This window comes from Aspergillus puulaauensis, chromosome 8 (genome assembly GCF_016861865.1).
Source record: "Aspergillus puulaauensis MK2 DNA, chromosome 8, nearly complete sequence".
In the NCBI taxonomy this organism is placed as follows: domain Eukaryota; kingdom Fungi; phylum Ascomycota; class Eurotiomycetes; order Eurotiales; family Aspergillaceae; genus Aspergillus; species Aspergillus puulaauensis.
Genome location: NC_054864.1, coordinates 742563 through 767547, shown reverse-complemented (window position 1 = coordinate 767547; position 24985 = coordinate 742563). Strand labels below are relative to the sequence as shown.

Below are 24985 nucleotides of genomic sequence, written 5' to 3'. Positions count from 1 at the left end.
CACCACCCATCTCAGATAAACAAATTAGATTGCACAGACACGATAAACCAGAAGCTCATTTCTTCGGAACCTCCACAAACCCCGGGAAACAATCCTCCAGCGTCTTACTGTGCTTATTCGACGCATGCTCCGTCAAAGCCGGGCCGCGGGTTGTCTTGAGGAAAGTCGACCGGCAGACCATGCACATGATGTCTTTTGCAGCTTCATTCTAAAAAAAAGTAATAATTAGAGGGAGGATGCCATAAGTAATACCAGTATTGCCAGAAGTTAGTAGGATACGTACGGTCTTGAGCTGCGACTTTCCAGTGCCCTTGGCGTCTTTGGCGTTGCGCTCGCGCTTGGAGGCGGCCTTTGCTCCCTGGTTTTGGGTATTAGTGAGATGAGATGGATGGAGATGGAGAAGCAGAGCGGGTACACCCGATAAGATGGTGGGATGGAGAAATGTTAAGTGGGTGTAGGTAGGTAGGTAAAGTTGGGCTAGCAGCTTACGTTTCCCATGGTGAGTGGTGATGTGATGTGAAGTGGATGGATAAGAGACCGGGTAGAGGGATGGATGGTGAGATAGAGCGAGGCTGAAGTCTTGCTGTGGTCTGGATTCTGGAGATATTTGAGGGGTGAATTTTTTTTTCTTCACTTTTTTTTTTCCATTTCTTATCTCGATTGGCCCCTCGGAGCTATCCCGCATTCTGTCTAGTCGAGGTGCGGGAACGTTGATGTTTGGTTGGTTGTGCGGTGCCTGACTGTTCCTTACCACTGAATACTATGGTACTGTATCAGATGGAAAGTATGGGTATGGGTGAGACTGTTCTTTACCTGTTAGAGACACAAAGACGGAAACACATGCAACAAGTCTCTGTCTGAAAGCAACGCAGCATATTCAAAAGGCACCATTGTTGGATAAAGATGCTTTGTCTTTTTGTTTGTCGCGTTTAAATAAGACCATCACTTCATCCCCTCAAAGACTTCGCTAAACGACTGAACTACCTAATATTCAGGTAAACACATAATCATACCTAAGCTCGAAGATCAATCCAGTCTGCCTCACTATATCTACAACCAAATACAGAAAACAAAGTACAACACTGATCTTCCCCGGTGGACATCAGACAAACCCAGTATCAATAACACAAACAAAATGCCAGCGTCAAGAGAATCCTCGTCCTCCCCGGACTCCCTCTTATCAGACGACAGCTATCTCTACAACCCCCAACAGCAGCAACATCATCACCTCATGTCCAACCCGTCCCGATCAAGCAGCAACGACACCAACACCCGCTCCAACACACCCCCCGACCCAAAACGCACCCCAACCCCACAACTACAGTTGGACCTCTCCGAATTCGCTGTAAAGCCACCGCCCATCCTCGATGAGCTCGACAAAATGGCCGAGGCGATGGAGCCCGTCGAGAAGCTCGTTAGCGGTGCCGAGCGGGCCGTGGCCGTGGCTGAGATGGTGAATCTGCTTATTGATGCGGAGAAGATGCTGGGTGAGGGAGATGCGGGCCGGGCTGAGGAGATGGCGAATAACGGGCTGGAGATGGCGGTTGAGTTGGATGATCGGGAGAATATTGAGCGTGCGAAGAAGCTGCTGGATTTGGTGGGGGGTGTTGGGCAGGATAAAAGAGGTATTGATGAGGGGGGGAAGGACGGGGATAGTCCGACGGAGAGAGAGATGTCTTTTGATGATGCTGGGATCCGCGGAGCAAGTCCCAATGCTGGGGCGGAGGTGCTGGGGGACCTTTTCGCTGATGAGTTTGACGAGGGAGGTGACTGGGGGTATGAGTATGATGGCAACGAGAACGAGGTCGACACCGAGAACGATACTGGCAGTCAGAATCATGAGTTCCATAATGAGGCTATCGATGGCGGTAATACCGACGATCTACACAGCAGTGACAACGCAGGCAATCAGGACGATGAGTATGACAACGACCAAGACCAACAGTACGAGGAGGAGCAAGACGATCAGTATGCGAACGACTTCGACCCTCGCAACCGGCCCCAGACACCCGTCCCACCACGTTCATTTGACGACGACGACGAGATGGACATTCCCAGACCTGCCCCAGCAGGAAAGGATTTGATACAGAGGTACGACCCCTGGCAAACCTACGCTGACTTCAAGCAGAAGGAGCTCTTCTCGTCGTCCGAAGTCAACAGCAACGAAGACAATCTAGACGAAGTCTACTGCGACTGCGACTGCCGCAACTGCCGTAAATGCCACTACAACAACCACGATTCCTATGTCTCTTCCAGCGAAAGTGCAAGCGAAGCTGAAACGGTCGACGGAGACGAAAACGAGGATGCTATAACAGCAACAATAATCCGCAAGCGCCGCCGGCGCGACCCCGTGGTCTCTACGAATATGAATTACACCTACACCCGCAACTTCAGTTCCAAACGAGCCGTAATCTCATCCAAATTTCCCCGGAAATGGCCTATACCCCAGTATCCCAAGCCGTGGTACCGCACAGACGAAAACGCCGACCTGGACGATGGCGACTTCAGCGCCTTATTCTGGCATCCGCATACCAAGACTTTGGTATTACAGGAAGATGAGCCGGACTGGGACATGGAATGGCTACCACTAAACGAGACAGTCTCGCAGGATGATAAAAACAAAGACAAAGACAATACCCAATCCTCCCCCCTGCAGACAGGAACACAATCCAAGGAACTGAGAAACTACATCCCATGGCGAACGGACTTTTGGTTCCACTTTGCCATGCCGATGCGTGATATGGCGCCGAGAGTGCGCAAGACGAATATCTTCCCGGAGCAGGCGTGGGAGTTTATCCCGAAGAAGGCGGACTGGGATATGTTTGAGGAAGCTGTTCCTGAGGGGGAGAGGTTCTCGATGCAGTTTTTGGAGTGGGAGAGGGAGAGGATTCAGAAGTTGGTGAGGGAGAAGAGTGGGAAGGGCGAGCTGGGGAAGACGCAGAATGGGCGGTTTACGCAGAATGGGCGGTTTAAGCAAAAACCGTGGAAATGGGGGAATCACGATCGCTGGATGTTTGTGCAGGTTGATGATTCTGAGACTGCGATGGATTGGGCCATGTGGGCTTTTGTGGTGGTGGTTGCGTTGATACTGCTGGTATTTTGGCTAGTTTTGTGAAATATGATTATATACACATATTCTATAGTATTGTAGTACTTCGGTCTATCATACTGATAATTGATTAAACAGCAATCTTATCAACCTTCTTCTCCAACCTCAACCTCCGCTTCCACTTCATCTTCTTCCTCCGCATCGCCCTCTTCGTCCTCTCCAACGGATAATTGACCGGACTCTCCCCACCAGTAAAGATCATAAAATCATACAAAAACCCTCCAATAAACGCCCCACAGAGCGACCCCGCCCACGGCCCATAAAACCAATACGGGTTAAGGAACAAATCACCCCCGTACCCCATCGCCAGCAGCGCCAGGCGCGGCCCAAAGTCGCGGCTCGGGTTGAATGCCGCCCCCGTCTGGTAGCTGAATGTGATGCAGAGTGTGTAGACCGTGAGGCCCACGACGAGCGCGCTCATCCCCGCGCCCGGCGGGGCGTTCTGGTCGTCGCCTAGGGCGAGAACTGTTATTGATAGCAGGACTGTGCCGAAGAATTCGTTGAAGAAGGCGGTTGCGGTTGTGATCCAGGGGTTTCGCTGGTTTGTGACGAAGCTATTCATGACGTTTGCGGTTGCGGTTGCCGATGTGGAGGAGGAAGATGTTGATAGGTATTCGTTTATAGACTGGTAATACAGACCGTAGACGGCGAGAGCGGCGACAAAGGCCCCGATGAATTGAGCAGCAAAGTACTCGGGCAGTTTGCGCTTCGGGAACCCGCGGTAGAACCACAGCATGCTGGAGATGGATGGGTTGAGGTGTGCACCGGAGACACCACCGGAGATGTAGATGGCCATCATGGTGCCGAGCCCCCAGGCCCAGGCGGCGGTGTTGGGGTTTGTGGTTGCGGGTAGGGCGACGCTGAGGTCTGCAGAGAGGCCGATGGAGAGCTGTACGAAGACGCCCAGAGACTCGGCGAGGGCTTCGCGGTGGTGAGTCCGGATCACGGACCAGACGGTGTGGTTGTTGTGGACTTCGTCTTCGACTAGGTCTTGGACCAGCGGGTGTAGGTCTTCGGGGTAGGCGGATTCGTTGAAGTGATTGAGGTGGTCGTTTATGTCGTTGTCATTATTGTACTCCTGTCCAGGATCATGTTCATGTTCATGTTCATGCTCTTCTGGCACGGGATGCAAATGCTCATCACTCAGATCCTGCCTCCCCTCCGGCGACACACTCTGGCTCTCACCTTCAGGGACAGCAGACAACTGATCCCCGGGAGCAGCAGCAGCAGAAGACTGTCTCCTCATCGACGAAGTCCTCGACATCCTCGACCCACCCGCCGCCGTCGTCCCCGTCCCCGTCCCCGTCCCCGTCTCCCCAGTCAACAACTTATTCACAAAATTATTCTCCCTCTGCGCCCTCGCATCATCCACCCCAGCCATCATCTTCCTCGGATCAGCACTCTTCCCAATCCTCCCCGCCTCCAGCTCATTCGGATCCACATCCTCCATCCCCAGTCTCTGCGAGTTCTCCGCCGCCGGCACAGACGGCTTCTCGCCCATGCGATTCTGCAACACCTCGTCCTTCGTAGGGACCATCCCCGGCCGCACCACGCGCGGCAGCGGCTTTGCTAAACTCCATACGGGCTTCGCGTTGTTCGGCTGCTCGTACTCTGGGTTCAGGTCCGCGTAGCTAGGGTGCACGAATGGCTCGTGGGCCTGGCGTAGTGCCGAAGTCTCGTCTGGCCCTGCGAGTGTGAAGTTTCCTTGCGTGCGTCGTGCTAGTGTTGTGCGTGACGCGATGCTTGGGACTCGGTTGCTTCGGCTGCGGCGAGACCGGAGTCCTGAGCTTTCGGTGCTGAGGCCGAGTCCTTGTCCTTGTCCTGGGGTTTGGGCGGAGGATGTGCGCCGGTCTGCGCCTAAGCTCCAGGTTGGACTGAGGAGGTTTCCTTGTTGCTCATCATTGGGTCTAGGGCGTGTTGCTTCGGACTGCGTTTGTTAGTTATGGACAAGTGGAGGATTAACCAGTTAATACGCACTTGTGCTCGAGGCCGCGAGGGACCACGACTAGGTCCCTGGCCGGGGCTGCTATCGGCCATTCGAGCGCCTTCCCTAGCTGTACCTGTTCGTGTCTATAAACTCAGAACAAGCTTGGTCAACAGATCCATGGACGAGGTCGGGAGAAACCCAAGTAAAGTAGAAGATCCCGAGCGCATTGACCTCCTACCAGTACAGTGCTGCTGCCGAACATGTCATTGCTGGTAATTGTTTTCCCCGGTAAAGCCGCTGAGCGCAGATTTACGCAACGGCCGTGCATTCAGGCCATTGCAGCTTTTTTGTAGTGGGGAGAGAGAGAAAAAGAGAGTGGGCCGGATGCTTATGCTTTTCCTCTTTGGGACTGGATGACATCAAACTGAACAATTGCGACTTGCCAACTGCAAACTGCGAACTGTGAATTGGATGGGAAATAGTCTGGGCTTGTTTATTTCAGTATGCTTATATTCGTATTCATGTTCAGATAATGGTATAATAATAAGTAAGCTGTCTCGGAGTATAATGCTCTGTTGAGTGATGAATTTAGCCGACTTACCCGACCAGCCGCCGCCGTGGAGAAAGCAGCACGAGCAACCTGCCTGACAGTGACACTGACACTGACATCTCTAGTCTCCCATGACTATCATGTACATCATCTGCCCGAGTAATCCGCTCTACCTCTCCAGTACACCGAATACAGAGCAGTACTGCACTAGTAGTATCTCGGAGACCCCGACTCGGCGTGTTTCACATTCGGCTGATCACACTAGGCTGCGAGTTGCGATTTTCCCAACTAGCTCGTTAGCTGCCGCGCGATCAATGCTTAAAACAACCAAAGTAAGCGGTCTCTACTATCTGTCACCGTCGTTCGTCATAAATCCGAGACAGCGGGAGCATTAACCGTTTGGTCCCCGGTTTCGGGTTTCAGTGCAGGACTGTATGCAGGATTATGTGGAGCTGGAGCTGCAGCGGGGACTGGGACTGGGACTGGGACTGGAGTGAGGGACAAACTCTGTAAATCCGCGGAAAAATGATCAAGTCGAGCCAGGAGTTTGGAAACAATTGGGTTTGGCTAATCGCCGTTGAACCAGAAAATCTAGAGAGTGAATGAAGAAAATGTATTGGCGTTGTGGGACTTTTTCCTTTGACAAAATGCGAGTGAGCCATGGGTGAGACTGGAATTGTATGCGCGAGTGGGGATCTGGTTACTTGTCGAATTTACTATGCCAGAATACAGCAACTACTACTATTATCCTGTGAATAGTTTTTGTGATTTGTTCATTTTCTTATTTATTTTAGCAATCAAGTCTATCCCCATCCCAGGTATATCCTATTTCATATGCGCCAGTTCCGTTCCCATATATACCGCGAGCGCTTCACCGGAGCGCATCAGTCGTGAGTCGTAACAAGACCGCCTGCCTGGGCGAGGGCCTGCCCGTGTCGTTGGTTTGTGGTGTTGTGGTAGGAGATCCACGAAACGTCGGGAAATAAAGGAGTGACTTGACGTTTCGAGTATTCTCTTCCATCTTTTGTTTCAAATCGCTTAACCGAGAGTCAGGGTGTAAGCGGCATTGGTGGAGCAGGCACGGGTGTTGACGTCGTCAGGGAGCTGGTAGGACTCGGAGCAGGCAGAGTCACCCGGAGCGCAGGTGACAGTGTCGCAGGAGTCGTCGTCAATGCTGACGGCGAAGCCAGCGGCGACGAGCGGGGATTCCTTCTTGAGGTCGATGCTGGACATGTCCCAGAAGAGGAGGTCGCCGACCTTGGTGTACTCGTACTGGAGGACATCGCTGCCATCCTCGGAGCAGCCGAGCTTGATGGAGATACCGCCGCCGGTGGGGTTGATTTGCCAGCTCTCTTGGTAGGCCGCGCCGGCGGGGAGGACCTGCATGGGCGCAGAGGTCCCAGAGACAGACCAGACGTAGAGGTCCTGGGCCAAGTTGTTGACGATGGTGACACCGCCGCTGAGACCACGGCGAGCGTTGTTCAGAGGCAGAGCCGAGGCAGTTGCCAGAGTGGCAGCAATGCTGAGGATCTTGCCGAAGAGCATTTTGAAAGAGTGATAGTTGTAGTGTGGAAGAGATCGTAGAGATTCTTGTAAAGGATTGACAAAGGGTCTGATCTACAGACAAAAGAATGTGATGATGGGCTTAAAGGACCGTGGGAGGTTCGACCTCAGGTTGCAAAGAAGGAATGAATGCTTTGTGGTGCAGAAGAAAAAAAGAAAGCAGGATGAAGCAGAGGGATGACCGATTATTTATCCTGCAGGGCCTGCTCTGCCCAGGGTGGGGGGCATTTTCCAATCCACCTCTCGCGGGATCCTCGGAGACGAACTGGATACAGACGCAGAGTCTTTCGAGAACAGGTCTGCGCCCGGTGGGCCAACAAAGTGAGGCATCAGATTCATTGTCGTTGGAACTCTTTGCATGGGTCTGTTGAAGTTGGTGTGCGCCACGTTGTTAGCGCCGATACTCAGGCACAGATTCATCTCCGGCGCGCCAATCAGAGACTGCGAGGCTGGCCAAATAACTTCGGTACCTGACATTTCAGCCAATCATAAAAAAATCAATGTTGACGACTGGATCCACGTCGTTTGAGCCCTGAAACCGTTGGTCAACAAGCCCCCAAACTCAAAGGATTCTTAGTGCAAGCGCTACGTCTCGAAAGATTGCAAGTTCGCCCGGTCTAGACTGCTGGCCGCTGAGCCTGAAATGCGGCGACTTTGCAGTGGTCGATATGTCTAAACTTGATGTGAAGATACCTCGCGGTCGCAAGCATTGGTTGTGGTCTCGGGGAACCACTGAACAAAGCTCCAAAATTGGACTCGACAAAATCTGACCAGGATCAGGACCAGGGACAGGAACCAGTACCGTAGCAGTGATGGCGGTAAGTCGGTGTGCTCACTGTGCAGTGTGCGGACGCCTGGCCGTAATCCATTTTTTTCGAGTGGACCCTGCAACGGGCACGACCGAGTCAGCGTTCATCGCCGCCCACCCGACCAGCCGGTTCGCACAATCACACTCGACGTGTTCCTGACAGCAGCACTGCCGAAACGTGGAATTTCTCTTTCCATGGTTGTACGTCATTGGCATACCAAACTGTGTGCCTGATGTAGAGGCCATGCCGCAATGTTATTTGCCTGGGGAGCCTTCGCGGGGCTGGTCGAATTCTTTGTCAACCGCCGGTGAAAGGCCGCCACCACTCTATTTCGAGGACAGCATACGTATCTCCACGGGTTATGTTATTGTGTGGTTCGGTATTTGGGGCGTCGGCTACCAGACTCCATTGTCCATTCACCACTGCCGTTAAACGGTTAAATCCCGGATGGGGCACGGACACCGCACAATGGGTATCATCGCGAGAGGGTCTCTGCCTCTGTCAGGTTGTATCCGTGAGGGCCCTGGCGAGCTCTAGGCCTTGGTGGATGTGATGTGGATGGCTCTCATTCGTGGCCATCTCGTAATGATTATGAAGATTTTGCTCCGACGAGCCCGAGAGGATCCGGTGCCTGGTCGAGCCAAGACGAGATTGAAAGGTACCTGCAGAAGCAAAAGGCAGAGAGAGACGGGAAACATGTTCGTGTGTTGGCGAGAAACTGCGGTCACATGCGGTCATCGATGCGCTGGCACTGCTGCGCTGCCTGAGGCGTCCAGTGAGTCATCCAGTGATTCCATACAGTCCGACATGATGAATTGGAAATGAGACTGGCATATCATGTGGTCTACAGGGTTGTGTCTTTATCTCTTGTAGCAGTCTGCTCCGGCTATCTAGAGGTTGAGAGCCCAGTTTAGCCCCATTGTCAGGCATTTATCAACCAGGCCAGAGGATTGACCAGCCAGGAGATTGACCACACCAGTCCAGCACTCTTATACTGTAATCAAGTGCTTACTTGCACTCCTCAGCTGCTGACTGTATCATGCCGGGATACCAGGAAATGCCATCAGCCTCTTCAGCCTCGATTCGCCCAAACTAGAGTGGTGTAACAGAGCCCTGTACGTCATGAAGAGCCAGTCGAGTATCTAATTGCAGGCGCAATGAGTAAGAGCTGAAGATGATGCAATCAACTGCTGACTCTTATTACACTGTGCCCTACTTTGTGGTGTTACCCCATATCCTCTGGGGCGCTTTACGAGTAGTATTTGTCCCGGCACGCCGGCAGTGCATGGCCCAGCTTGCTTTGCGATTTCCTTTTGTAAACCTCTTAGGCTGTCAAAATAGCAAGTTACAGCTCAAAATTGTCTTGCTATATCTTTCACGACATTGGTGAAGCGGTAAGCTTCACCTCTTCCATTAACACCAAAGGGCAAGGACTATCCACCGGTTGTACAGTAAACGAAGCTTTCACCATCCGGGTTACACAGTCAGTCTCGCTTATCACTAGAGTTGAGATGTACACATATAAATGGGCCTTCCTTAGTTATGTGAAATAAAAGACATGCACTTCTTTTCTTAAAGCTGATCAGAGTCCTTCCACAAAATATTCATTCTCAATGTGGGATCGACCTATGACACCCTTCCAGCGGAATGGAAGATACGCCCTCTCTGTACACTGATTCTGCTTCCAAAATGTCCGTTCAATGCACTACGGGGTTTCAAAAATTTTGTATCTATGAAGAATAAAAAAAAAACAATGTAATCGGCTTTTCTTACACGGGCCTGAGTAAAATATATATTCGATAAGCACTGCCGAATTCTGAGACAAGAAATGGTTACAAGTACAAAACTCTATAAATAAGACCAGCGACCACTTTAATTGAGACAGTCAAGTTCGATAAGTTATCAAGATATTTGGTGAATAAACTTGACCTCATACTTGACCTCATTAGATTTCACTTGTGTGCGAGGGTCCTGAGGCAGCGATGGAAGCGCAAACAGTGCAAACATACAAACATACATGCAACCCCCGCAAACGTGCAAACAATGTAAATGTGCAAACGTGCAAACGGCACAAAGGTGTCAACACACACTGATGCAGGCGCGACGTCATTGCCCAGCCATCGATCGGAGGCAGCGGCCTGGTCAGCCCATCTTCTCTGCCTTCGCGCCAATGACATCCCTCCAGACGCAGGACGGGGTCAGCAGAATGACTCTTGCGCCAGGGCGAGTTCCAGCGGGCGCCCGGCCTGGTTGGAGAAGCGTATGCATCTGGAAGGCCCGTGCGGGGGTCTGGGCTGCCTCGTTACTGACATGCATTTCGATTTCCAATTCCATTTGATACGATGCGGTGTCCTGATGTCACTCAGCCACTCCTCTGGCTCTCCTCGCCCAATCTCGTCCCGGCTGCGAGTGTGGGCTGTTTGCAGTCTGCCCCAGGACCGGGTCGATCAGGAATAAACTTCCACGCGCATTGGACCAGGATGGGCTGGCCTGCAGGGAAGCTATTTCCAAGCTGCCGCGCATGCCGTTCCTACTTCCTCCTCATTCTTCACAATGCTCTGTGCTTCTACTCAAGCCTATCACCGTGACTTTTCCTCCTGAGCCTTCGTGTTTCACTACTACATTTGCATGAGTTTAAGCTCTCCTCACTTACCCCTCTTCTCAAGCACCGCCCTCTCGCTACCTTTAATATTTGCCTGTTGCCACCGTTGCCTGCCTGCTGGAATCCTACTACTGATCTTCTTCGCTATATCGATCTCTTGGCGATAAATACTACACAATATGAGTCCCTCCGCACTGTCGACCGGGAATGTTGACATAGTCGACATCCGTGAGAATGACCTGCAATACTCCCTGGTTCACGAAATAGAAAAAGGCCTAAATCCTTCCACCGGGACTAGGCGGTCGTTACCCACAATGCTATTATACGACACCGAGGGACTGAAGCTGTTCGAGAAGATAACTTACCTGGAGGAGTACTACCTGACGAACGCCGAGATTGAGGTTTTGGAAACACACTCTCGGAGGCTTGTAGAAAAGATCCCCAGCAATGCGCAGCTTCTAGAGCTCGGTAGTGGGTACGTCGTCTTTCCTTGAACTGGCAGGGTTATCATTCAGCGACAGCGGATCTAACTGAACAATGACAGGAACCTTCGGAAGATTGAGATCCTACTCCGCGAGTTTGAACGGGCTGGTAAACCTGTAGACTACTACGCCCTTGACCTTTCTCTTTCCGAGCTTGAGCGCACTTTCTCCAATGTTTGTCTTGAAGAATATAGAAGTGTTGGATTTCACGGTCTCCATGGGACATATGACGATGCACACATCTGGTTGAGTGACCCCAAGAATAGAGAGCGGCCGACAGTTGTAATGTCAATGGGGTCTTCATTAGGAAACTTCAGCCCACCAGAAGCAGCGGCTTTCCTTGCTGGTTTCGCCAAACTTCTTGGACCATCGGATATGATGGTGATTGGACTCGACGCGTGCGATGACCCAGCGCGGGTATACAGCGCGTACAACGACACAGCTGGGATCACAAAGAAGTTTTACGAAAATGGGCTTGTTCATGCGAATAGAGCTCTTGGACGCCAAGTATTTCGGCCTGATGAATGGGAGGTTGTCACGGAATACAATCCCACTGACGGCCAACACCAAGCATTCTACGTCCCGAAGACGGACTTGACTATCTGTAACGCGTCGCTACGGAAGGGTGAGAGAATAATTTTTGAAGAGGCATTCAAATACGGCGCGCAAGGGCGCGAGAGATTATGGCATGATGCTGGTTTGCTTGAGGCGGCCGAGCTCGCCTGCAATTCTGGTGACTACCGTATGGACCCTGATTCTCTGTCGATGGGAATACACTAATTGTTGGATTAGATCTTCATCTGCTACAGTCTGCGGCATTAAATCTGCCACTCTCGCCTTCACAGTACGCAGCTCATGCGATTCCAAGTCTCGGCGATTTCCAATCCCAGTGGACTGCTTGGGATATTGTTACCAAAGCAATGGTCCCGCAGGAAGATTTGCTCTCGAAGCCCATAAAACTGCGGAATTCGTTAATCTTTTACCTGGGACACATCCCTACCTTCGCCGGTGAGTGCTCCGTACAAACCCAAATCGACAATTGCTTATTCGTTCTAGATATCCACTTGACCCGTGCTTTGGGTACGAAGCCCACAGACCCGAAGGCTTATCAGTTGATATTCGAGCGCGGCATTGACCCGGATGTCGACGATCCAGAACAGTGTCATTCTCACAGTGAAATACCGGACGAATGGCCGTCTCGTTCAGATATCCTAGATTACCAGGATCGAGTGAGACATAGGATACAATTTACACTAGAGAAACCCGACTTAGAACGGAATAGAGTTCTTGGCGAAGCTCTTTGGCTCGGATTCGAACATGAAGCAATGCACTTGGAGACCTTCCTCTACATGCTAATACAGAGTGAAAGGATTCTTCCTCCACCGGGAATACCACGGCCAGATTTCGAGAAGATGTTCCTTGATGCCCGAGAGAATAAAAAAATGAACGAATGGTTTGCTATACCTGAGCAAACGCTGTCGGTTGGACTCGACTGTCCGGAGCACAAAATGCCTGAGATATCATTTGGGTGGGATAACGAAATTCCTTCCCGCACTGTGACGGTCCAAGCATTTGAGGCGCAAGGAAGAGCTATAACAAATGGCGAATATGCCAAATACATCCAAGCGAACCGATTACGAGATGTTCCGGCCTCTTGGGTGAAGCTCGATCATACGAACGGAGTCTCTAATGGTAGCACTGGGGATGATCTGCTAGCCAGCCTCGCTGTTCGGACTGTCTTCGGCTCTGTGCCACTAAAGCTCGCTCAGGACTGGCCAGTCATCGCATCGTACGAAGAGCTTGAGCAATATGCTTCCTGGATGAACTGCCGCTTGCCAACATTCGAAGAAGCTAAAAGCATATATGCTCACTCGGCCCGGTTGAAGGAAACTCTATTGGATGGGGCCACCAGACCTACAACCGGAAAGGTAACCAACGGACACACCAATGGGTACCACAAGAACGGCTACGTCAAAGCTTCCACTCAACCCGTCCTTGCCCCAACCGCATCATCATCCCCCGTATTCAGCGACCTCACCAACTGCAACGTCGGATTCAAACACTGGCACCCAACGCCGGTCATCCAAGACGGCGACAAACTCGCCGGCCATGCTGAATTCGGCGGCGTTTGGGAATGGACTTCCTCACCGTTGACGAAGCACGATGGATTCAAGGCGATGGAGATATACCCTGGATATACATGTTAGTTCCCCTCGTCGTTGTATTTCCAATGACCCTGGCTAATAGATTATGCAGCCGACTTCTTCGACGGAAAACATAACATCATCCTAGGTGGGTCTTGGGCAACGCACCCGCGTGTTGCGGGGAGGACGACCTTGTAAGTATTTTGCAGTATTGGGTTTACCGTCTAGAAAAAGATCTCTAACAGTGCTTCTAGCATGAACTGGTACCAACGGAACTATCCGTACCCATGGGCTGGAGCGCGACTCGTACGGGACCTTTAGAGGTAACCGTGGAGTTCGTATGTTAGAGTAAGGATGAGATGTCATGAGGTAGTATAATATAGCCTTAATGCAAGTGATGTACCCAATGATAGTATTGGGCATCATCCGGGATACGCGATCTTCGTTTCTTCGAAAACCGCCATGATAGGTGATATGACAAAACATTTCCAGAGAAGGGCAGCCAATCAAATGACTCCAGTTAGAAGCGCTCTCAAGTACCTTAGTGCAATCCACAGAAGCAGCTTATACCTTCCCTCATCACCACCCCGGGGCTTCATTCAATATTCTAAATGAAGGTGGACTGGACAGGCGAGATAAATAAGAAAGCAAAAACACACAACAGCTGGGATTCCTACCGTCGCGCGACCAGGTCGAGTCTAGGATCACTGCACAATAGACAGGGTGAGATTCCCATAACAATGCATTTACTTGATTTAATAAGAATAATTTCGAGACCAAGATATATACTAAGTTTAGCAAGGAAAAGCTACGCCAGCAAGTTGTATTGCTTATATATTAGGAATGTTTGAGGAGATTTCAACGGGTGGTGTTTTCCAGTAGTAGGACCTTACTAACAACCCAAACCCTAAAAGCCGTTACTATTCTTCTAGCTGTAATGCTTCGAGTTCCTCATCGTGTCGCTGCCTATCCTTAGGGAGCGGACAAAACTCTTTAATCTGTTTGGTCGGCCTTCATTATTGTTTCAGATACCTCGAACGAAACACGATGCCATAATAAGTATAATATTGGCTATATGGGGAACAGGCCCGATGGATTTAACCGAGTATTTGTATCTAACATCTAGCTGCTTCTTATTGGATCTTCGAGTGGGAGACGGTTGTTATTGATACTGATGGTATTTCGACGAACGCCCATATCATAGAGCTGAGGGGACTATAAACGTGGGCTTAATCCGATTAATATCGGAAATTCTGGAATTTCAGTATACTCCGCACGTATGTATACCTGTATTAATAGCCATTGATTGGCAAATGTCGCGAGAACCTGATTGGTGGAAACAACCACCGCAACGGTGCGAATTGAAACCCCTTACCTGAATTGTATGCAGAATGCAGATGCAGATGCCGCATGAGACCGAAAGACACATCATTTCTTTGCTTTCGACCTTGGCGCTTTGTTCTTATCTCAACGTCGTTTGCTTCAAAGGAGATTTAGTTGTAGTCAAGTACACATTCAGGCAAGAGATATAAGCGACAGGCGTCCTTCACCAAGTATCAATCTCCATGCTTGAGGTCTGTTCCGAGCTTTACCAGAAATTTGTATAACCATGTCCGAAAGTTCTGTTCTCAGATACATGGTCAGCAGCATGTCTGGAAGTGCTAAGGTGGAAAGGGGTTAGAAGGGGGCCAGGGGTCGTATGTATCAGCAATGAAGGCCACCGATGATTATCGACGCATCTTGTATATAGCGTTACCGGTAAAAAGTCACGATGTAATACAACGCCGGATCAGCTTCCGCATCCAGGCTCTCCCCAGTCCTCATTTTCCCCCATAACATCAGGTACGCGATGACCCGTCACAGTAGTGAGCTCCTACCGGATAAATAGAGAAGCGGAGGAGGATATAATTAGATAAGTCAACAAGCACTTTTCTTCTTATTGTTATTTTTTGTTTTTTCATTGCAACGCACAGAGTAAAATGGTGGACTTGGATTGAAGTGTCCTCGAGGCGCGTATAGGGGGGGGACTGGGACACTTCGAACATGTCGGTGTGCGGCTGGGGCACTGGTTGTATCACGTGATCATCATTCAAGCGTTCCTCGCGTCTTTGACTCCGCGGATTCTGTGAATGGCTCCTCGTCGCTCTGCTCGGTGTCTTTCCCTTGCACGATCTCACGTTCCTGGATGACTTACCTTTTTACGAGCTCAATGGAGTCGATGCTGGTATCTATGCGGGGCGACCGCGTGTGGAGCTAGGGCACAAACCAGCGATAACCGCGATCTTTACGGCCACCCCACAACAAATACGGCCCATGCCTTATGGGCCTCACTAACGAAGCCCGTCAAGGGTTTCTCGATCCCTGGCTCCACTTGGAGTCCGCGTTTTAGCTCGCAACGGGGTGGCAAAAGAACATAGGCACTTGCTTTCTATGGGCCTGTCAAGGAAGCCCATGGTATGACTACTCTTGAGCACTCAGCGGGAAGGACTCAGAATATATTGACTTTTCGCTGCCTAACAGGTTACCGAGATATATCTTACCTTTACGGCGAAACGACGCACACGATGCAATCATGATTCAGTATAAGCTACGAAGACGCAGATACACAATGCAATCAAAGATATTGGGCAACCCGAAAATAAATAAGCGAGCGATCACAACATTTCCCACAGTCTCACAAAGCATAACAGATACGAAGAAACAAAAAACTTTTACCCCTGCCCAGCATCTCTATCATGGGAGGGGGGAGAGGTTTGCCAGCCCATGGCACTGTACGATTTCGCAAGGATCGGCAATATTCTCTGGTTTAAGAGCCAATCTGCTGCGTCTTGTTTCAGCAGACACTCGAATAGTAGACCATGGCACAGAGCAGGTTAAGAAGACTATGGCGCCTGTCTTCTTCGTCGCTGACATTGGGGTTTAGGGCGCGAAGGATACGATAGATAAAGCGGATATATCTTCTATCATGTTCACCGAAAACCTCATTATCGCCATCGAGGACGCCCACAATTTGAGCGACAAGTTCAATGTCAAACTCTTAGGACAAATTAGCTGATCTGTAATTGATTTGGACAACATAACGTATACTCAATGGAGAGAGAGGAATACCTTGCACTGGTTCTCCCAAACCTCCTGGAGCCAGGTCTAGCTGGGGTAGGGCCTGGCTGAGGTGCACCTGGCTCATCATTGCCGTCTGTTCAAGAGAGTAAAGAGCTTTGAATTTGCAGAGAGAAATATTTGTGTGTGGTATCTGTAGGGCATGGTAGGCCCCTTAAATAGTCCCAATTTCGCCAAGGAAGTGAGAAGAGGGCAGTGAGAAAAGAAAAACAAACACGTTAAATGAGGGCCACTGGTTTCCTGCGACACATCAAATTTCGGCTCGCTCCGCGTGCTGTCGTGGCAAACGATACGGTCTCGACTTGGACATTTGTTTTGGGTGCAGTAGGCAGGCGAGCGAACCACAGCTTGCACTGCAAAAGAGATATGCAACAAAATACCAGTTCCTGGGGACGACTGCTGGTAGGTTTGAACTTAAACAAAGGCAAAGTCATTTTCATGTCGTGCGTTGTTCCGCGAGGAGTGATCAACGACGATGGCCAAGTTTGATCGTAGGTCGCTGAGAGTCTCGGGGAAACGTTCCATAAAACGGCATGCTTCAGCAGAGGATATGTAATTCGCTCGAACAATTCCAGTACACTGGAGGGGCCTTTTACGACCTCGCGGTTTTTTGGCCTGTCAGAAAGCGGCCGCAGAGTCTTGAGCCCGGGCGGTACTGACCTCCATTCTCGGTTGCAAGATCACAACGATCATCCTGGAGGCCTAAGCCCTGCCATCCTGATCTAGAACAGGATAGATCAGCATCTTGCTTTTCCGGGTTCCTTGATCCTCTGGTTTGCGGGCGTGCAGAAAAGAACGTGATGGAAAGTTACCCTGGGCATAAAGACCGTCAGGCTCCAGGGGTTCAGGATATCCGGATAGTCTTCCGTAGATCGCTGCCTTGTGGCCTTTATTTCGATGCCAAAAGCACAATTAGCATCCGCTTCCCTTGCAAAATTAACATCTTGGAGCATTCCCAGAAGATAAGACCAAAATAGGAGGAAGAAAAAGGGAACAAAGCGAACGTCTGCGTACTTGACGACGGAGATTCCCAGAGTGGATAGCCAGCCAAGAGCTCATCATCCGCCAGAAATAGTGCCAAACACAACATTGGGAGTTGGAGGAATCTGGTCGAGTGCATCGCCCTCTCAATGTTGTTATTGGGACCGTTGCCGGGGCATTGCTTCCAGTGCACACTCCTCACGAGGCTGGCCCCCTGTGGGCCCAGGGACCTGGATGTTAGTGAGTCAACTGAACCGAGTCTCGTGATAGTTAGTTAATATATCCATTTGAGTAAGACTGCATTCTCTTATGATGGTCTTTAGTCCACTCCACGGGTTGGCTACTAACCCTAGCCTCTGGGTCTCCAAGGACTGAAAAGACGTATGCTCACAGGGGTACGATTTCACGTCGGATCTTTGTAAACCGAAATTCCGGCTGGAAACGTGCAACCCGCTTCACTCGTTCTTTAGGGCCTTATTTTATTTCCTATGCTGTTCTCGAAGGTTGGGATGACGTTGGGAGGGTGACGATCCGAATAGTTTATTTGCAATTTTCTTTTTCTTTTTCTTTTTATTAAGAAAAAAAAAGCGGTCACCAAAGTACGAATGACAAAAAGGGGAAAGCAAGAGAACATCTCAAAAGGATGAAACAGAACTTTTAATTCGCAGCCTGGCCCATTCAACCACCCAACATTACTACAGCCGACGCCGCTGATGTGCTCGGAGCTCAAGCAGGGGATTGACGACCATTCGCATAGAATAACCATCAGCATCAAAGGTTTTCACTCGTAGCCTGGCTAGGAAGAAGACATATTGCACTGCCAGCCGACCATGCTGCTCAAAGGTGTTGAACAGGTCATCCAGGATCCTCTCATCGGCTGAGGAAAGACGCTCGCCTTCCTTCATGCTCTGGTTGACCAACCACTCCATGTTTTCTACCACTCGCTTGGGGTCATTTTCAGAGCAGACCAGGGTAAACCACTTATGATTGAATCTGAAGAGACGTCCAAACCAGATGAAACAGTCTCTCACGACCTTTAGCTTGTACTTCTGGGACCTGCCACGGTGTTCTGCATCTTTTTCGCGCTGGCGCTTGTATCTCTCGTCTGATTCCATAATGGAGTGGATGATGGAGGTCTCAATGTTGAGCGGAAGAGGCTCATATTTGCGAGCGAGCTCTGGAGAAAGGTCCAAGCTGTTCATGATCTGCCGCAACCTCGTGGGTCGGTCGTAATCAAACTGGCGCAGCACCTCCCACAGTGTCTGGACGTCGACTCGATCCTGGTGCCTGCCACTGACGGCCGCCCACTCTGTCAAGAATGAGCCCAGACCGTACTGCGACCCAAATGGCGTGTCGCCCTGCACCTTTTGAGTCACAAGCGCTTGCTGCATTTTTTCCAGGAAAAATTCTCCCATGTCCAGTGCTCCACTCAGCCCATCAAGGAGCTGAGAGCAAAACTCATCGTCACCCCCAGGGACCAGTTGCTTGTAATTCCAATCATGGCTCACCTCCGCCCATGTATGGCGGAGAATTGTCGTGACCTGAATTTCCACCCGGCACTTATGCCAGGGTCTAGGTTCTGTGCCGTCCTGAAGCTTCAGGGTCGTCCCGTAATGGTTGGCGCAATATTCAGGATACTTTGGAGTATATTGGCGAGTCCTTCCCCTGCCTGCCTCACCATTCTTTGTCTCCTGTGCTCCACTAAACCTAGGACTCGACTGCACGTCAAAATTCTCAGTGATGAACTTCTCGACGCGGTCTTTGTCTGTCGCAAAGTAGACAAGCACGCGTACCCCGGCCAGGTCAACAATATCCTTGACAATATCGTCAAGATTTTCATACTCCCGGTCATCTTTTCGTCCGTCCACTTTCATTTTCAGTCTTTTCGTATCCTTTACGCGATATTCGACTTTATGCGGCATACCTGCGTCGCCTAGAGCCTGCAGAAGTCGCCCGGCAGACTCCTCGGCCACAGCAACATAATCTTTTCGGTTCTCCTCGTACCATTCGAGAAACTGTTCGATGGCTGTTTCCCGTTTATGGATCGAGCTTGAGGCGTCTGCGGCTGGGCTCATGGTGGGTGTTACAGCGCATGCACAGGATGTCAAAGGATAATATAAGAAATTCGACTGTGTGAGATTTTGGAATGAAGGAGGACCGATATGAGGAACTGCTAAACGCAGATACCATCGGTCTATTTATACACCTGCTCCAAGAAACATTACACCGTCATTCCAAATGGTTCGCGTCGGAGTCATTCGCCCATGACTTCACACGAAGTAGCTACGATGGTTCTCTTTTCTTTTCTCCCAATGAGACCTGATATGCCCCTGCCACCAGGGAGTTGGAGCCCGACGTCTACAGCTACGATCTTCTATTCGTCCTTGATAGTTCTTGCGGTCTGCACCTCTCGAGAAACTTATCAAACAGGTGGAGGAGAATCGATTCTCATTGAATCGTCGACCAACACCTGCTCGGATTTCCAGAGAGCGGTGCTGCAACCTCTACCACCCTTCGCTCTGCAAGAGGCCGATTCCTCTTCGTTTTCACGTGTTGGCGCCAATAATGACATGCATACAACGTGGGTGCCGCCAATCTCTAATCTCTCTGTCGTCGACCGGGATTCCAAATAGCAACCGACATGGTGAGCGATGAAGCGGTGAAGACAAAAAAGGACCAATAGACCACAGCACTATCGTTAAGTGACACGAATGGGTTGGATACCAAGTATAATATGTGTGGTCTGGTTCTTGACTTGATGGCAGGCATGCGTTGGGTGGGGTAGCACGCAAGGCTGGCCCAGTGTCTTGCTGACAACGAGTCAGGCTGCGAAGCCAGTACGGCTGTTGCACCTCATATCGCACCAATATGTGACTCAACTCCATCTGGAACATGACTTAGGCGCAAATACCCCGGGCCGCGACGGCCCTGTTTCTAAGTCAGCCTCTTCTCGCGCGATTCGAACCCCGAGTGCAGCATGGGAAGTATTTGACAGATCCTGGCGCAGAAGGGAAATGATCTGAATGGGGAGTGTAAGTACATGTGTGTTCGCGAGAGTTTCCTTCACTAAATCATTATAAACAGCGCTGAAACGACGTGCTTGGTTCTAGGACTAGAGCCTCCCGCGCGAACCATATGCAGTCGTCCCACCAACTCGAAAACTATATGTGAGTGTGATATCGATGAAACTGACTGAATGCCCAACTTCTCAAGCCAGAAGTAAACTATTTATCATAGACCGCTCTTTCTCCTTCATCGATTCGGGGTGATCTCTGTCATCATACTGGTCCATCAGTCCTCGTGCACCACCGTGGAGATGCGCATTGGGAAAAATTCAACCACAGATTTTTTGCCCATCGAGCCCAATGACTGTAGCCAGAAGCAACCATCATCAAGTTCATCTTCAAGCCATCTTGGCCGTTGGATGTACAGCGACCAGGCGCTCGCACCCCGACAACTCGCATCAGGCGACCATTCATATTCATGAAGGACACAGGGGTGGGTGGGTGAGTGCCCGAGCACAAACCTTTGTTTTCTTCTTTTCTCCCTTTCCACATATCTTTCCAATTCTCGATTCTGCACTCCTGGTGTGACCGAGATCAGCACACCATATACAGACCAAACGTTTATGCCAGCGGCGCGATCGTCAATCTGTTGGTGGCCACTCCAACACACCGCAGACCCAGCATTTCACAAGAAGACATCTACTCATAGGAAGGCCCAGCGCTGGAAAACATCATTAATTACTATCCCGTATGTGTGCAAAAGATTATGACACAGGACACCGCTCGCAGAATACACAAGCTGGGGCTCCGTTTCCGCATTCCTCGGGTCAGTTAGAGGGTATATACAGGTCCTAACCACCGTGACAGCCTTTCGCATACTCGAAGCCTTACTACAACCGAGACAAATACATGCGGAGCTAGATCCCTAAGGCAGAGATTCAAAGGACTCCTTCGAGATCCGCTGCATCTTGCGCCAGCGACCTCGGGATTCGCCGCTCTGGAACGGGCCGGGCGGGGTTCCGGGTTCCTGTGATTAGTCATGTCTTGTGATACCGTGCTTAATCATCTGGCGCCCGGACCCACCTGGCGCCCGATTTCTATACACAACAACACTACTAAAAATGAAGCTTTTGAACCCAATACATTCTATATTTCTTAAAGATCTTTTAGTGTGGCAAATTTGACGCGCTGAAAACCCTATATACACTTTTAATCGTCACGAAACCGGTGGGGGAGGCGAATCTGGCGCCCTCGACGATTTATCGTTGTAGAGGACTCTTCAACAACCTCAGCTTCCTGGACAACAATATCGTGCTTATTTTGAGGCGTTGAAGGTGTAGATTGCTTCTTTTTACCCTTTCTAGCAGTTCTGATATCATTTTGAAGCTGACTATCCACTTCCTTAGCTATCCGCGCCTCCTCCTTTGCAGCCTCTTTTTGACGTTTCTTCTCCTCAGCTTGCTGCACGCGGAGTTGCTTATTAGACGCCTGAATCCTCTTTCTTTCCTCAATAATTAGTCGCTTCTCCTCCTTTTCTTGCTGGCGGCGAAGTTTAGCCTCTTCTCTTGAAGCTTTAGCATCCTTAATTGCCTGGTCCTTCTCCTTCTGGAGATCCCGTGCTTGCTGGATCTTCTTTGGAGAATAGAACACTGCATTACCACTTTCTGCATCCTGAAGTTGGAATATAAGCGGTTTACCACGCTGGCGTTTCCTTTTCTCATTCACCAACGCTTCCTCAAGGCCCTGGCAGCGGAGTTTCAGTATAATATTCTCTGTAGAGAGGTGGTACATCGTAGAGCTTAGTTTCTTGGTGTTTTGGTCATAAACATCAGAAACAACTTGTTTTAAAAGTCTTTCTATCCTCCGCCAGTCCTCTGCTTGCAGTACTGACTTTGACGATTCACTAGATGATGGTCTTTCCTCTGGTAGCTTGGTAAACCTTGCTAGAACCTTCTCCGGATTCCATGGCCATAATCCAACAGATCTCCATGAACTCTCAATATTTTTTGCTGTCAAAGCCGTTTCCCAGCTCTCCCAAAAGAGAGGAAAGAAGTCTCGCTTGCTAATTGCACTGATGCCTTGAGAGTTATGCAAAAATCGTTCTAATCGATCCCCATACGCCTTGGAGAGAGGAGCAAAGATCCCAACATCTAATGGCTGCAGGGAATGCGTGGAATGAGGCGGAAAGGTAATAGTAAGGATCTTATTACTATCACAGAAGTCTAAAAACTTCATTGTGACATGAGATCCATGGCCATCAAGGATTAGAAGCCGCCAACGCCTTCTAGCTTTCTCCTTGGTCTCGCGATCAAATACATCTCGAAGCCAGGCGTATCCTAGATCATTGTTGGTCCATCCAGATGGCGAGGATGCAAAAAAACACTGGTGTGAGTTCTCTTCAAAGCCCTGCAGCCAGCTATCTTGAAGCTTTCCAGATACCGTTTGATATATAAGACCAGGAGAAAGAGAGGTCTTATCTGCACAGATACAGGCAATTGTTGTGATCCACTCTCTATTACCATCCTGAACCCGCTGTCGAATACCCTCACGCTCGTAGGTGCGCCTAGAAAAGACTCTCTTGCCTTTAGGAAGAATTCCTATAAGAAACCCTTTTTCGTCCATATTGTAAATATCCTCTTGCTGAATATCATATTCCCGTATTTTCCGCTCAAGCGCATCAAAGTATAAAGAGTAATATAATGCAGAATCAGCCCGCTTGCGTGAGGCATCCATGGCAGTTGTATAGCGGTTGACAAGCTCGTCCTCATGTCGCTTTACAAAGCGCGAAACCCAGTTCTTTCCAGGCGGTTTTCCAGCAATTTCCTCCGCAAAATTAGCAATCATCTGGTGGGATGGAAATAGGCCGGATCTCGTCAATCTATTAATATAATTTAAAAGGTCTTTTGTCTGTTGGTTGTTGAGAAATCGTTGGTTGGCATACTGCTCTTCTTTCGAGCGTTGAACCCCGCGATGATGCCTAGAAAGCGTTGATCGGTTTAAACCATACTTATTTGCAACTTTAGTATAGTTAATCGATTCGCTAGGATCCAGAGAATCTAAATATGCCAGCGCCGCATCCATTGAAGTCATATTGAATGAGTTATGAGGTGCTGAAGTCTACAGGAAAATGTCGGTGTATAAGAGAAATCGGGCGCCAGGTGGGTCCGGGCGCCAGATGATTAAGCACGGTAGTTAACGTATTTCCCGGGTCCACCGTAGTTCCCGGGTCCGCCGGAGAACCTCAAAATTTCTAACGCGTCTACCACCCACTAAAGTCAACCACCCACCATGCCACGAAAACCGCGTAAAACGAAGCAAGAATTGATAGAGCAGGAGGGCAGGATTGAATGCGCGATTCGCGATTTAAAGAACGGAAAAATCTCTAATATCGAGCAAGCTATACATGCCTACAACCTACCGCCCCAAACCCTACGTGATCGGTTGAAGGGACACCCTTCTCGAGCAGAACTCCGTAACCACAACCACAGGCTATCTGAGCGCCAGGAGAAGGCACTAATAGGATGGATAGTATCTTTAGATATTCGTGGTGCACCTCCTAGGTACTTCCAGGTACGAGAGATGGCATAAATTATACTAGATACCGAATCCTCAACTCCATCCCGACCGATTAGAAAGAACTGGGTTACTGAGTTTACCAAACGGCGCCCGGAGGTTAAAACAAGGTTCGCTAGGAAGATTAATCGCCAGAGAGCACTCTGTGAAGATCCTAAGGTCATTAGCCAATGGTTCAATGAGGTACAGAAGGTCAAAGATAAGTAGGGGATCCAGGATGAAGATATCTATAACTTTAATGAAACTGGGTTCGCTATGGGTCTTATTGCAACAACAAAGGTGGTTTCTAGAGCGGAAATGCCTGGCAAACCATGGCTTATACAGCCAGGGAATCGCGAATGGGTTACAACTATTGAATGCGTCAATTCAAGAGGGTGGTCAGTACCCTCTACCATTATCTTCAAGGGCAAGGTCCATATTGAGGGATGGTTCGATGAAGCAGGGATCCCACATGAATAGAGGATTGAATTAAGTCCTAATGGATGGATCTCTGATATAATTGGCCTTCGCTGGCTTCGAAAAGTCTTTATTCCGGCTACAAATGGGCGTACCAGGGGAGGGTATTGACTACTGGTTCTAGATGGGCATGGAAGCCACCTCATGCCTGAATTTGACCAGACATGCAAGGAAAATAATATTATACCTATCTGCATGCCTGCTCATTCATCTCACCTTCTGCAACCTCTGGATGTTGGTTGTTTTAGTCCTTTGAAGAGGGCTTATGGCAAGCTTATTAAGCAGAAAGGACGCCTGGGATACAATCATATTGATAAGCTAGACTTCTTGAAAGCTTATCCAGCAGCTCATCAGGAAGTCTTTACTATAGAGAATATTCAAAGTGGATTCAGAGCAACTGGGTTGATCTCTTTCAACCCTAGGGCAGTACTGGATAAGTTGAATCTCAACCTGGGTACTCCTACCCCCCCTCCCAGCCGTGGGAGTGCTTTAATCCTTTCTTCTCAGCTTGGTACGCCCTATACCGTGCGCCATGTACATCGCAAAGGTTTCTCAGTTAGAAAGCTGCTTCAGAAAAGGTCTAAAAGTCCTCCAACTCCAACTAAAAATATTCTAGATGAGTTGGTAAAGGGATGTGAATTCGCTATTTATAATGCCAGCTTACTAG

The 24985-nt window shown here is 49.8% G+C and overlaps 9 protein-coding genes across 9 annotated transcripts; 4 read left to right on the top strand and 5 right to left on the bottom strand.

Moving 5' to 3' along the window:
- Window positions 1-55: 55 nt before the first annotated feature.
- APUU_80304S (uncharacterized protein) lies at window positions 56-685 on the bottom strand (the record flags this gene model as incomplete). The annotated part of the gene is made up of 2 exons (XM_041696570.1): window positions 56-208; window positions 284-685. The coding sequence occupies 2 exons, from the start codon at window positions 683-685 to the stop codon at window positions 56-58; spliced, it is 555 nt and encodes a 184-aa protein (XP_041562187.1).
- A 450-nt stretch (window positions 686-1135) lies between these two features.
- Window positions 1136-3115, top strand: APUU_80303A (uncharacterized protein; the record flags this gene model as incomplete). The annotated part of the gene is made up of 1 exon (XM_041696569.1): window positions 1136-3115. One exon carries the CDS (start codon window positions 1136-1138, stop codon window positions 3113-3115), a length of 1980 nt encoding a protein of 659 aa, XP_041562186.1.
- A 64-nt stretch (window positions 3116-3179) lies between these two features.
- APUU_80302S (MIP/aquaporin family protein) lies at window positions 3180-5146 on the bottom strand (the record flags this gene model as incomplete). The annotated part of the gene is made up of 2 exons (XM_041696567.1): window positions 3180-5036; window positions 5087-5146. The coding sequence occupies 2 exons, from the start codon at window positions 5144-5146 to the stop codon at window positions 3180-3182; spliced, it is 1917 nt and encodes a 638-aa protein (XP_041562185.1).
- Window positions 5147-6624: 1478 nt separating this feature from the next.
- On the bottom strand, window positions 6625-7131 carry APUU_80301S (putative antigenic thaumatin domain protein; the record flags this gene model as incomplete). Its single annotated transcript, XM_041696566.1, has 1 exon — window positions 6625-7131. The coding sequence occupies one exon, from the start codon at window positions 7129-7131 to the stop codon at window positions 6625-6627; it is 507 nt and encodes a 168-aa protein (XP_041562184.1).
- A 3608-nt stretch (window positions 7132-10739) lies between these two features.
- On the top strand, window positions 10740-13507 carry APUU_80300A (DUF323 domain protein; the record flags this gene model as incomplete). Its single annotated transcript, XM_041696565.1, has 6 exons — window positions 10740-11035; window positions 11105-11784; window positions 11835-12050; window positions 12099-13244; window positions 13299-13380; window positions 13441-13507. 6 exons carry the CDS (start codon window positions 10740-10742, stop codon window positions 13505-13507), a joined length of 2487 nt encoding a protein of 828 aa, XP_041562183.1.
- Window positions 13508-16019: 2512 nt separating this feature from the next.
- Window positions 16020-16373, bottom strand: APUU_80299S (uncharacterized protein; the record flags this gene model as incomplete). The annotated part of the gene is made up of 2 exons (XM_041696564.1): window positions 16020-16222; window positions 16295-16373. 2 exons carry the CDS (start codon window positions 16371-16373, stop codon window positions 16020-16022), a joined length of 282 nt encoding a protein of 93 aa, XP_041562182.1.
- Window positions 16374-17979: 1606 nt separating this feature from the next.
- Window positions 17980-19359, bottom strand: APUU_80298S (RelA/SpoT domain-containing protein; the record flags this gene model as incomplete). The annotated part of the gene is made up of 1 exon (XM_041696563.1): window positions 17980-19359. One exon carries the CDS (start codon window positions 19357-19359, stop codon window positions 17980-17982), a length of 1380 nt encoding a protein of 459 aa, XP_041562181.1.
- Window positions 19360-19548: 189 nt separating this feature from the next.
- APUU_80297A (uncharacterized protein) lies at window positions 19549-19917 on the top strand (the record flags this gene model as incomplete). The annotated part of the gene is made up of 1 exon (XM_041696562.1): window positions 19549-19917. One exon carries the CDS (start codon window positions 19549-19551, stop codon window positions 19915-19917), a length of 369 nt encoding a protein of 122 aa, XP_041562180.1.
- Window positions 19918-23577: 3660 nt separating this feature from the next.
- On the top strand, window positions 23578-23877 carry APUU_80296A (uncharacterized protein; the record flags this gene model as incomplete). The annotated part of the gene is made up of 1 exon (XM_041696561.1): window positions 23578-23877. The coding sequence occupies one exon, from the start codon at window positions 23578-23580 to the stop codon at window positions 23875-23877; it is 300 nt and encodes a 99-aa protein (XP_041562179.1).
- Between the last annotated feature and the right edge of the window lie 1108 nt (window positions 23878-24985).